The 13,775-nt window shown below is 44.6% G+C and overlaps 1 protein-coding gene across 1 annotated transcript; it reads left to right on the forward strand.

Annotated features, from left to right (window-relative positions):
• The first annotated feature begins 3,786 nt into the window (after nucleotides 1-3,786).
• Nucleotides 3,787-4,642, forward strand: FAM243A (family with sequence similarity 243 member A). Its single transcript, XM_039520238.1, has one exon. It carries the CDS (start codon nucleotides 3,821-3,823, stop codon nucleotides 4,580-4,582), a length of 762 nt encoding a protein of 253 aa, XP_039376172.1. The 5' UTR covers nucleotides 3,787-3,820; the 3' UTR covers nucleotides 4,583-4,642.
• Nucleotides 4,643-13,775: the final 9,133 nt, after the last annotated feature.

Raw genomic sequence — 13,775 nt, forward strand, 5'->3', positions numbered from 1 at the left:
TTGGCAGCATGCCATAGGTTGCTGACCCCTGGTCTAGGACAAAAGTATACTTGGTAGCATTGTATCAGTGCTGTCTCCCTCAAAATGAAAAGTGTATCTCACAAGGCTTTCTCTATTAGCCAAATTATTAAGTAAAACAAATGTTCACCTTTTCCAGTTATCATGGTTGGGGAAGAGACATATACATTCTAAAATGTTCTGAATACTGTACGAAAGAGGGAAAAGTGCCTGTCAGTGTAATGCAGGCCAGGGCAGGCCTGTTTCTCATCTCACACCAGTTTTATACAGATGTAACTTCACTGACATATCAGTGCAGTTCAACATCTTTTAACGTGAAGTGAGAATCTGGTTCACTGACTCTAAAACACAAGTCAACTTGGAGCAGTCACCATTTCAGTTCATTTCATGCTGCCAAGGCTTCTTAAGGGCAGAGAGCAAAGAAATATTGACATCAAACACTGCTGATGTTGTTGTCAATGTATATGACAAGGTTGTAATTATGTTTCTGGAACTCCTCTGTAAGATGTAGAAATTGCACTTGGCACTAGTTGAACACTGACACCAACTACAGGTGTGTATCCTGCTCCACAAGAGCTTGGGGATTTGTCAGTTCAGGAGACCTGGGGCCACTTGTTCCACACGGGGGAAATGTTTACCCCCACATGCCACATCTTCATTGTGCCAGCAAATGGAGGCGAGTAAGAAGCTGCAGGGATGAGGATGGAAGGGAGAACAGAAGACCCACAGGAGTGGAGGGAATTGCCAAATCCCTGACTTCATTGCAAGAAATTCCCACCGCTGCCAGGAAGTGGGGGAAGTGATTGGCAACACCTTCAGAGCCATCACCAGAGAGGGCAGTGAAGGAGAGAGGAGGGAGTGTGAGGGGAATGTGGGGTGGATGGGGATGCAGGGGGAGGCAGAAGGCTACAGGTGCATGAGGTTGTTGGGGGCACAGGATGTATAGGGACATAATGGGAGTGCAGCAGTATATGGAGGTGAATGGGATGCAGGGATGTGGGGGTTGAGGGACATGGGGGTGGTGGCTCTGGGAGGTGGAGAGGATGGGTGGGAGAGAGTTGTAAGGGGTACAAGGCTGGGATGGGTAGGTGTGGGGGGCAGGACTGGATGGGACGGGGAGGGATGCAGCGAGAGGGATGAGGGTACGGGGGGGTTGGGATGGGAAGGGATGCAGTGACAGGGGCTGGGGATGCAGCCCCATTCCCAGCACTCAGAGATGGGGATACATATACCTCAAACTCCTGGGTGCCGGCGACTGGGTGACAGACAGACCACGGTTCGCCGCAGGGCAAGCACTGCAGCTTGAGCCCAGCCGCGTGAGGAGAAGGGGGCCGGGCAGCAGCAAGAGAGTCACACGCCACGTGGCCTCTCAACAGCCACCTGCTGAGTGCTCATGAGATGCGCTCGCGCTATTTCCTTCACTGCCCTGACCCAGCCAATGGGAGCTGCACTTGCATGTGGGGGGCAGGGCAGCATGCGAACCCCCCGGTTGTCCCTAAGGCTAGGAGCCGGACGTGCCGGCTGCTTCCTGACCTGGGATCCACTTAGCAGGGAGGCTAGCAGGGAGTCTGCCAGCCCCACTGCATGGCGCAATGATGCTGCCAACTGGACCGTCAATGGCCCAGTCAGCAGTGCTGCCCAGAGCTGCCAGGATCCCTTTTTGTCCAGGTGTTCCGGTCCAAAACTGGACACCTGGTCACCCTATTAGTGCGTAGAGTTAACCTCATGTATATCTATGTAGGATTGGGGCCTAACACTGAAAGCCTACACTCTGCTAATAAATATACATAGGTGTTGACTTGTGATCTAGTCCCATATGATGGGTATGTATTGTAGGTTCATCTAACATTTTCCCATGTATGCATGATCTACATCTTCCATCACTTTTCAGCTGAGGGAGTTGCAGACAGCTTGCATCTCCAAATTGCTAGTTTTGCATTCTCTGTTTAACAAGGCTACAGCGAATGGCAGGCTCACTCATTATCCTTAGCAAGCAGAGCCAGCTTCAAAACCTGGGTGACGGGTCAGGTGCATTAGTCACTGGAGATGGAGTTCCTGCCCTCCCTTCACATGTATTTTGGACTCAGAATTCTCACCAGCTGGTTCAAAATAAAGGCAGTAAATGTCCACTTGGGGAACAGAGATGGCAAGAAGAGGAATTTTACGGAAGTGATTGTGTGGGTCGTAGGGTATGCTCTGTTCAGAGAGGGCAAGAACATGCATGCAATATTCAGAGACTGAAGAGTTTGTGCCAGAGAATTTAATTGTGTAATCCAGCCTAGAAAACTGATAATCTGCCAAAGTTTAGTGCCTGGCAAGTAGATACAGGTTAAGGGTGAGCAATTTAGCAATCCTGCGGTTAGCACTTCCAGATTTTTACAGCAGAAGCAAACCTGTCTGTACCTCTAAAGGTAGGGGGAAAGTTGGTAAGAAATTAAGTCTTGAAATATACCTCACCCATTTTCAGACCTCCATGCAAAAACTTTCTTCATCCCATTCCCCCAGCCACATACACACCAGTCTTCAGGAGCGAGGGAGATGAAGGAGATCCACCAACATGCCATCCCCACATGACCTCCATCCCCAAAGTAGCCTTAATTTCTCCCTCCCATCATTCCCCACTTTGTCTCGTTTCCTTGGGTGAGAGCAAGGCTAGATTCACAAGGAGGACTTAGGTGCTGGCAGGAGGGATCCCTAGTTTGTGAATCCCTCTGGTGCTTAGGCATGAGTTAGCACCACACTGCTGGGCAGTGTCAGCACTTAGGCAGCTGTGCTCAGGCCCAGCCACTGAAATTTAGATACTACAGGCACTTTAACAGTGGAAACTTAGGATACATCTTTGCAGCAAAAAGACCCAACCCAGCGACAGTGAGTCTCAGGGCCTGGGTCAATTGACTCATGCTCACACTATGTGAGTAAAACTAGCTGTGTAGATGGTCAGGCTCGGGCTGAAGCCTTGTCTCTCAGACCTTCCCCCCTCGCCTGGTCTCAGAGCCCAAGCTCCAACCCAAGCCAGGGCATCTACCAGGCTATTTTTAGCCCCATAGCATGAGCCCAAGTCAATTGAGCTGGGCTCTGAGACTCATGGCTGTGGGCAGCTTTTTGTGGTGTAGACGGAGCCTTAAGCGCCGACAGAGTTAGGTGGCAGCTGAGCAGGGAGATTCTGAATGCCAATGGCTTCTAAATATTGGACGTAGTCATCTAAAGTGGCAGTTAGGCATCTAAATCCCCCTGGTGAATCCCACCGTTCTACTTGCCCTGCCCTCCAACAGCATCAGGACAGGCCAAAGGACTCTTACTGCCACTTTGGCAGGTGTGTTCCGCCAGTGGCTGTGGTAACACCTCACTCCAAAACCTTCTCTTTTGCAAATTGTTGTAACAGTGCACCCCTGGTTGACCATTGACAGCGAAGATTAAACCTTGGACCTCTAGATCGTAATCCAGGCCTGCCTGCATGGCTTGAGCTAAAAGCCCTACCTTAGCCAAGGTTGTAACAGGGTCATCAACCTCTGTGTGGCCTAGTTACCACCACAGGGGGCAGATGCCACACTAAGCTGGGATAGGTTATGTTAATAAACACGAGGAGGTAGGCGGGAAGAGGGGGTAATTAGCCTGACAGAGCTATTATTTCCTGAGATCGCGCTGAATTTTGAACAGCCATCTGAAAATGCTAACACCATGCACTGTCTGTTATGATGCTACTGAATAACACCACTGTAATGAGAGCCATTATGAGATCATCACTTTTCTACCCTGTATCATCAGAACCTTCTGTGAACTTCAAAGTACTGGGGAAAGCAACATGTATCGCTTTGTAAATCCTCTTTTAAAGCATATCATTCACAGGAGTTCCTTTGACACTGCTGCGAGGAAGCAGTGCCTGAAGTATTTAAAAGCTCTGAGGACTCTGCAGTTTAATGGTCTCAACACCATCTTCTTAGGAGAAACTGATATTTCAGAATCTCTCATAACAGGGGAAAAAATATTGCAGGAAGACAGTCTGAATTGGCCAACATGGACACTCATTCATGCTGCAAGCAGTCAAGGCTGGGTGCCTTGGAGATACAGAGTGTTGCTAAGAGATGAACTGCCCATGAAGCAGGATGAAGACATCTTTCAGGAATTCTGCGATTCTCTGAACAAGTTCTATGGGAAATGCATCATTGTAGTGAGAGAGAAAAGGCAGCCTAGTGTGCTGCAGACAAAAGAACCCACTGCTCAGGAGAAGATAACTCACCCGCAGGTCCCATCAGTCATTTACATGTCCAGCATTGAGTGCTGCCCTCAAATTGCTAAAGCCAATGGCCATGAGCTTCTCTCCGTGCCTTTGCCCTACAACTATCTCCACCCTATGGATGTTGCGTGGTCTTCTCTGAAGTGGTTTATTATTAACAACAGGAAGGAGTTTTGTCTGAGGTCCATTGAGAGAACGTATTCCTACAGGTGTATACTTTTCAGTGACTTGCTTGAGAAAGGACTAGAGAAGATGACCCCAGGCAAATGGAAGATGGCGACTAACAAAGTGCGGAGATGGGAGAACTACTACCTTGATACATTTGCTTGAAGGTTTCCTCCTGCAAACATCAAATGCGCTTTGATTTAAAAATAAATAAACTAAAAGACCTATTAGTGTACCAGCTCTCTTGAGCCACTTCCCTCCTTAGAGGCCACCCTAAAACAGAAACATCAACAATGATGTTAATAACAAACATCAGGTTAATCTGAATTGTAAACTCTTTATGTAGTCCAGGACTAGGGTGGGAAATGGTGTATAAATGCTGGGATGGATAGACTTAATTCCCTTAATCACAGAGATGGGCCCAAACCAAAACCCAGAATCCAAACAGCTTGATTTTGGGGACAAGTTCGGATGCTGATCAGGGTCTGAATTTTATGGCTTTCTTCTTTCCTTCACCAAATCAAACCCCAGAGTTTGAGTTGGGTCCTGATCTGTATCTGAATTTTGTATCTGTATCTGATCTCTGACCCACTTGGGAGATCTACTAATGAGTAAAGTACATCTGAGGTGGAAATGCTGAACAGGAAAAACAAGCCAGAGGAATTCAAGTTACAGTTGACTTTAACATAAAACATAGGTATTGGCACACCACTTCAGACGAGTATCTGATAATGGTCAGCACCAGCTGTTTCAGAGGAAGATACAAGAAACCCCATAGTGGTCAATTATGGAATAACCTGCCAAGGAGGAAAGTTTGTGTCTAACCCCTGTCTGTTAGTGATTGGTTTATATCCCTTTGGATAAAATATCGCACTCAGCCTAATGTAACAGTGTATTTTTCTTATCCATTTAAACAATTAATCCTTTTTTGAATCCTACTAAGTTCTCAGACTCAACGCCTTGTTGCAGAGGTTAAGTCTGACTTGTTTAAAGGAGTATTTCTTCATATCAAAATTAACCGGTGTTGCCTTTTCCATTTCACTGAATGTTCCCTTGTTCTTGTAAATAAGTGTGCATGATTTGCCTTCTCTACACCATTCATTATTTTGTATACCTCTCCCATGTGCCTCTTACACAGAAAATGATAAAACTTCAACTCAAAAAAACACATTTGGATCACATGATGCTTTTCCATTTTTATTCTAATGGCCTGACTGATGCACTGAAAATCCAGGCAATTTTTTCCATGTGTGGAAACCACATAATATATTATAGAAATTAGAGGTGGAAAAGTAAATTACTTAATTAGGAAAACTAGTCCATCCCCTGGGGGATGACGGTGGAATCAGAGCAGTATCATTTCCCTACCGTATATTTTCTAGTACTGTGTGAATATATGCCTAAAAGTGTGTCTTTTCATAGCTTTGTGTTCAATTGCTATAAACTGCTGCTCTTTTGGGCGGGGTGGGGTGGGTGGGAGGGTGGAGGGGGAAGTGGCCGTGACAGACTAAATGCTGTAAATGGAAATGGCCCAAGTATGGGCATATGTTACTGAAGGAGTAGAAAAAGTATGAGAGGACAAGCTTTTATTGTTCAAATACCATGGGCCTGATTCTGATTTTGCACTGGTGTGAATGAGAAGTAGCTCCTCTCAAGTCAATGGAGTTAAATTGGTGTGAAAACCAATCTGAGAAGAGAATCTGGCCCAGTGTGTCTTTTGAGTGATGAAGGACAATAATTGCATAGCCAGCACAGTATTAATTATTTCATTAACAAAGTGGATGATATACAGCACATTTTTGGAATGTCTTTCTTGACTTTAAACAATAATACTACACTATACACAAGAATAAAACTATCTGATCTGGGTTAGACCAGGATAAATCCAAAATAAATCCATTGCATTACTCTGGATTTACTATGGCAGAAGTAAGATCAGAATCTGAACCAAACACTAGAACAAAACAAACACTTCACCAATACAGTGCCTCCCTACTGAGCTGATGTGCCTCCCCTTTGCACAGTTGTGTTTTTCTTTAGGAACAGATTGAGACACCTTTTACTCACATTGAGCCATCCCCCCATAAGTCAATGGGACTATCTGCAGAGTCAGGCACTACTCAGTGTGAGTAAAGGCCCTTAGATAAGCAAGAGACACTCTTCCCCTATCGCATGAGATTCTTCATTGTCATCAATCTCGGAAATAAGACCTTTCTCTGGAAGCAATTTATGTCGTAGTAACACAGTAACTTTTAAAAGCTTAACACAGGCAGGAGCTTATCCACCGTGACATTGCACTCCATATGTTTTATGGAAATATGCTAATGAGTGTGAATATAATGTAACTGACTTATGCTTCATGCAAAAGGTCTCTTGTAAGGTATCACCACCACAAGTACTTCTAATCTACTGAGTGTGTTCATCCTATTTGTATGAATGTATCATTCTTGTTTCTGAAACTAGGAATATGAAATATAACTCTGGGATCCTATTGTAATTATGCAAAGTGTGGGCCATTAATGGTGGTTTAGAATCTTGACAGCTCCCATTGACTAGGACAATTGGTTGTAGATCAGGACTGCACAACATACGGCCCGCGGGCTGCGGCCCGTGGCCGGGATTCAAAGGGCTCTGGGCTGCCTGCAGCCGCAGGGAGCCCAGAGCCCTTTAAATCCCAGCTGCGGCCGGGATTCATAGGACTCTGGGCTGCCCGCAGCGGTGGGGAGCCCAGAGCCCTTTAAATCTCAGCCGCGGCCGGGATTCAAAGGCTCTGGGCTGCCTGCAGAGATTCCCGGCGGTGGCTGAGATTTAAAGGGCTCAGGGCTCCCCGCGGCTGCGGGCAGCCCAGAGCCCTTTGAATCCCGTCCGCGGCTCCAGCAGATGGGCCGGGGCTGGGATTTAAAGGGCTCGGGCTCCCCTCAGCAGCAGGAGCTCTGGGCCCTTTAAATCCCTGACCTAGCCCCGCAAAGCTCTGGGTTCCCCCAGCCGCCGGAGCCCCGGGCCCTTTAATTTGCCCCAAGAGCTCCCAGCCACCTCTTCAGCTGGGAGCCCCTGGTTGATTTAAAATCAAGTATCACCTCCCCACCCCCCAACTTTCCTTTTTGGCCCACAGCTGTTTTGGTGGGGCGGCGCTGGGGAAGGAGGGTTTGTTTCTGCAGGGCTGGGCGGTGCTGGGGCGGGGTGTTTCTGCGGGGCCGCGAGGTGCTGGGTGGGGGGTGTTTCCGCGGGGCTGGGGGGTTTCGGCCCTCAGCTGTTTTCTTTGGAGTAATGTGGCCCTCACCACTTTACGAGTTGTGCAGGCCTGTTGTAGATGGTTTGTTTACCTGCAAGCCTTCTTGTGGAGGTGTGGGCCAGCCTGTGGGTAATGAAGAATAAGGTCTTACAGTGACATGTGATCATTTCACCTGAACTGGAATCCATCTTAAACCTGGTGTTTTTCCATTTAGAAGGAGGGGTGGGGATCCAGAGAGACAAAATATTTCCACCTTGTGCCAAAGCTATAAGAGGGGGTGCAACAGAACAAAGGGGGCTGCAGTCATGAGAAAACCCCTAGTTACCACCTGAGCTGGAACTAACAAGGACTGTACCCGGGAAAGGATTGGGCCCAGACTAGGAAGGAGTCTAGGCTGTGAGAGAAGAACATCTCTGAGGGTGAGATTGACCTGTATTCAGTTTCTTAATGTATTAGGCTTAGACTTGTGCGTTTTTGCTTTCTTTTGCTTGGTGACTTACTTTTTTCTGTCTGTTATTACTTGGAACCACTTAAATCCTACTTTTTATACTTAATAAAATCCTTTTTTAAATTAATTAACCCAGAATAAGTGATTAATATCTGGGGAGCAAACAGCTGTGCATATCTCTCTATGAGTACTATACAGGGCAGACAATGTATGAGTTTACTCTGTCTAAGCTTTAGACAGAGTAAAACGGATTTATTTGGGGTTTGAATCCCATTGGGAGCTGGGTGTCTGGGTGCTGGAGACAGGAGCACTTGCCGAGCTGTTTTCAATTAAGTCTGCAGCTTTGGGGGCATGGTTCAGACCTTGGGTCTGCATTGCAGCAGACTAGCATGTCTGGCTCGACATGGCAGGGTTCTGGAGTCCCAGGCCATCAGAGAAAACGGGCTCAGAGGCAGTTTCAGCACATCAGGTGACCGTCCCAAGGTGGGGTGGGGGTCTCTGTGACTGAACCTGTCACATCCACCTTAAGTTCTTTTGCACAACTTAGGGAAATTGCAACCTATTCTCTATAGGATTTTGCAATCCTTTAAGATGATGAAAAACCACGTGGCTAATATAGCTCTTTGGGACAGCACCTAGCACAATGGGATTCTGGTCCATGACTAGGGCTCCCTAGGCAGTACAGTAATACAAATAATACATAATAATATAGTTCTGACTGGGCTGGTAATTTAGAATAACAAGCATTTTCTATGACTAACCATTTTTAATAATAGGATATTAACAAATAACATGCACCCAATTCCCAGCAGAGGGCATTTAAACTAGCATGGATGAGTGTAATAAATTCTTTATATGGTTTTAACTTGCTGTGATTTCAGTATAGTCTCACTAGTACCAGCCCTTGTAGTCCAATACATTTGAACATTACCTATTATCAAAGCATATATCTTAATTCCTATCCACATCTCTCTTTGTGTGATTAAACTGCACAAGTAGGATAAAGTAATTTAAGTAACTTTGAATAAAGGTTAGAGGTCAGATGAGAGGCGGATGCAAATTCTAATACTGATGAAAGAGCCATAGCAGGTGCCCAAGGCAAGCAGGAATGCAAATAGCTTGAAATTACATGGACCTATGTATTAATTGAAAGAAACCCAAGGAACCCATTGAAATTACTATCTCACTGGTTAATTGGTTCTGAAGTGGAGACACTTTTTCAATGAGCAGCCTCTCAATGAAAACTTTATTTGCTCCAGTTCATGGAGCAGGCATGCAATGACTAGATCACTTCCAAATTTCCTAGTTCTTTGTTTACCAATATGCCCAAGTACTTCATGCATGGAAGTTTAGTAGGTCATTAGGGCAGAATTGGGAGAAAGGGGAGTGGATCACATGTTTACCTCTTAATTTTAAGCCCAATTTATTTTTACACGCTTACTTTTGGGCATTATAATCTAGTTCCTGGATAGTCTGCCTGGGTTTAAGCTCTCTTATGTTAAGAACAAGTGAGAATGATGTAAATTATTCTATGAACCATGTGCAAACATAAGAAATAGAAATACATTTCCAGTTTTCTCCAGCAATAGGACAGCACTCGATTTTTTGTAGGAGGTCCTCTGGAATTCATCATTTTCCTGTGCTCTACAATGGCTCAACATTATGACAGACCTTATTTTGTGGTGGTCTCTTGGAATCCATTAATGCCACACTCTATAAGTTGGCCATAAGTGGCTGCTTGAGCATATTGCAAGGTGCTGCTTCCCTAGCTGCTTCTGGAGCCCTTCCTGTCTGTGCTGGCCCTAGGATTACAGAGATGCTTAGCTAATCCTCAGTTTGACACAGAAAATGGGCAATACAATTTTAAATAAGGATCAGCTTCAAAGTGAGTCAGTACTTGCAGCTATCAGCACATTTTACTCCACCCTGCTTCACACGCAATGTGAAATGGGTAAGCACTCACCTCCAAAGCCCGAGCTGTACTTCTCAGTTCAGACTGGATCTTGACAATTGCATTTGATTGCTACAATACTACATGGAGCAAGTCCCACAGTGGAGGGGACGGACTGGAGGGGCAGTCACCAGGAATTAGGAAGAGAAAGCCATGAGAGATCGGAATGGAGAAGCAAAGGGGGGAACAATTTATATATAAAGGGAGAGCATGGAGCAGAATACAAAAAGGGGTTTTAAAAGACAAACACGGTGAACTTAAAAAAAAAAGGTGAAAAAAGGCAACATGAGTAGAAATAGGGTGACCAGATGTCCTGATTTTATAGGGACAGTTCCGATTTTTTGGTCTTTTTCTTATATAGACCCCTATTACCCCCCACCCCGTCCCGATTTTTCAGATTTGCTGTCTGGTCATCCTAAGCAGAAAAAGGGGAGGAGTATCAAATGTCAAGAAAAAGCATTAAAAAACAAGACACACAGATGTTAAAAAATGAAGCCCCCACTATCATTCTTATAATCAATGAAAAGTAACAATTATAAATAATTTGCAACTACTACAGTCCTATTTATCTGAGAATCTCCAAGCAGTTTATAGACTTGATTTTAGCCTCACAACAGGTGTGACATACAGCCTTTGATGTTGCTACTGGACGGTTACAGAGATGTTTGCAGTGGATATTGTCTCAGATTCAAACAGGAAAAGAGCCATATGGCGTCAGAGACCAGAATATGCCTAATTATTTATGTCTGCAACAAACAAACTTTTCATAAAATGCCCTATAAAGTTTCTAGCTTCATGGAGTATGAATACTCTGACAACTGCAGACTATTCATGTAAAAGAATTAGATTTTGCTGTTGGATATCTACAGTATATATTCGTTCATAAGCTGAATATTTTTGGTAAAAAAGTGACGCATCAAAGAGCGGGGGTCGGCTTATAGATGGGTCTACGCCAAAATTTGATGATTTTAAACTCTATGGAATCATTGACTTGACGATCTAATACATTGTTGTTTTGTTTACCTGGAGCACCTGCAGTCATGGAGCCCCTAAGGGGCCAGGAACCAAAGTTTGCCAACCCCAGAAATAGAGGGTCGGCTTACGAAAGGGTCATACAGTTTTTGCTATTTTTACCTATCTTGGGTGGTTGACTTATAAACGAATGGGCTAATGAACGAGTATATACGGTATATTGAGAAAAATATGGCCACATTCCTTGGGTTCTGCTCTCATAAACTAAGTAGGGCTGCTCAGTACTTGGACGGGGGAACCTATAAGAAATACTCTCTTGTTGCTGGAAGTAATAATACCTAGTTCTTGTATAGCACTTTTCATCAATAGATCTCAAAGTGATTTACAAAAAAGCTCAGTATCATTTATCCTTGTTTTACAGATGGGGAAACTGAGGCAAAGATCCTCAAAGATATTGAAGCACCTGAATGACTTCAGCAGAACTAGGAACAGCACTCAGGTCTCCCAAATCCCAGTCTGGTGTACTATATTAGCTGTATTATTGAACCAATCCCCTGGTAGACATGGAAATGTGAGCCTGCAATTTTTCTGGAGATACGGCATTTTAGCTGCATATTCTTCTTCTAAATAAGTATAAACACCAGAAACCTCTTGGAACTGCAATGGCCCATCCCTGAGTACCGTGTCCAGAGAAGATGTAACTTTCTACAATATTAAGGGACACTGCTTTTCAGGAGAAACCTAAAGCTGAGGCCCTAACCACTCAAGGTTTAAAAAAAAAAAAAAAAAAAAGCGACACCAAAACCAGGCTGTTAACACCATTGTTCAGGCCAAATTCCAGAGTGGGTAATTCCATTCTCTTTATTGAACATATCTGATGCAGTTCCAGCTGGACCCCCTTTTTCTTCACTTTCACTTTGTATTAAAAAAAAAGCAAAGTATTAAATAAAAAAACCCCAGAGTAGCATTGCTGGGTCAAGCCATACTTACTCTATTCAAGCAGTCCATAATGCACAATGTTGCTGATTTTTATCATGAGTCTCACAATACTTGGTGTTTTTCTTAAAGCCCCAGCTGCTGGAGTCCGTGACTATATGAGACACTCAGCTTTCTTGGAAAAGTAACTTTCTAGCCCTCATGGTTGTGGAGAAGCTCTTTAAAACCATGATCCATTAAGACTTGAAAACCAGTTTGTTTCTGAAGTGCAGACACCAGCAGACCGCTGACATTTCTGGGAACACGAACACACACCCATGCCATCCCTTTGCTAAGGTACTGCATGTTTGGTTATGGTTGGGTTGCTTAATTTCAGGGCAGAGCTAAAGCACAAGGAATGCAAGTGGCCAGCCTTTGAGTTACAGATAGGGTGACCAAATGTCCCAATTTTATAGGGACAGTCCTGATTTTTGAGTCTTTTTCTTATATAGGCTCCCATACCTCCACCCCGTCCCGATTTTTCACATTTGCTGTCTGTCACCCTAGTTACAGAGCATGCAGGCAGGGACTCCTGCTCTGGCAGCAGAATCAGAGGTAGAGGGAGGGAAAAACCAACTCCCCACTGGCTTCCTCACCCCCTGCAGCCACGGGACAGGATGAGGAGGTAGTGCTGCCTTTGTTTTATTGTCCTCCATTCACCATTGGCAGGTTGGGGTCCCACAAATTCTAACACCAGCCTCAGTTGCTTTGTGCACTAAGCAAGTTTCTTTCCCTTTTTTTTTTTTAAAGTAGGCCCATGTTTTGCTGACTCTGCACTGGGGGCAGCTGTTTTGAGGGAGGAGGTGCCATTGTTACATAATCACAGTTCAGAGTAGAGACCCACACTCCAACACAGTCAAATGATTGCTATCCTAAGTGTGTTTAAAAATCTACTCTTGGACTGTAATAACCATGTATGCCGCTTCCTAGAATGGGGATCATTTTACCTACAGGACTCTAAAAATCAGGGAAGATCATGAAGATATGATCCAAATATGTTGGCATATGAGCTCTGATCCATTCAGTCATTACCTGACAAAGCATGACATCCTCTTGAAGCCAGTGGGCTTTCTCTGAAGGGTTGGGCTTTACAGTTTGATTAAATATCTTTTGTGTGTGCTTTTTCCCCAGACGGTGGAGCAGAATGGAACTGAATGCAGTGGAGTCATTAAAGGAGACTACACGCCATGTTCATACATGCACATGATCCAGAGGCAGATATGGAAACTGTTGCAATTCACTGTGGTTGCCACATGATGGCCCTAGGCAGTACATAAATATTCCATGGACAGGCTTGTCAACTGAAAACTGTTGGAGACTCACAGTGCAAGACGAGTTCTGTACCACCACAGACACTTTCACCTTTCCACACCTTCTCAGTTTCTGTCCCTGGTAGATGTATACGTTTTACAAAACGTGGATTGTCAGAGACTATCACGGAGGTAGCTAGCTCGACTGCTAGGTTTTTCTAAAAAGTCATCACCGTTACTGGTAGCCTATGTAATTCTGTGCTACTGAAACCCACCCCAGAGCTGCACCTCAGTTACATGAGCAGTAAACAAATCAATACCCACAATATCTACACCAGGGGTCAGCAACCTTTCAGAAGTGGTGTGCCGAGTCTTCATTTATTCACTCTGATTTAAGGTTTCGCGTGCCAGTCATACATTTTAATCTTTTTAGAAGGTCTCTTTCTATAAGTCTATAATATACAACTAAACTATTGTTGTATGTAAAGTAAATAAGGTTTTTAAAATATTTAAGAAGCTTCATTTAAAAT

The sequence above is a fragment of the Mauremys reevesii genome, linkage group 1 (genome assembly GCF_016161935.1).
Source record: "Mauremys reevesii isolate NIE-2019 linkage group 1, ASM1616193v1, whole genome shotgun sequence".
Lineage (NCBI taxonomy): Eukaryota > Metazoa > Chordata > Testudines > Geoemydidae > Mauremys > Mauremys reevesii.

Coding starts and splice junctions, on each gene's coding strand:
- FAM243A (XM_039520238.1), top strand. CDS start 3,821: ATGTATCGCTTTGTAAATCCTCTTTTAAAGCATATCATTCACAGGAGT.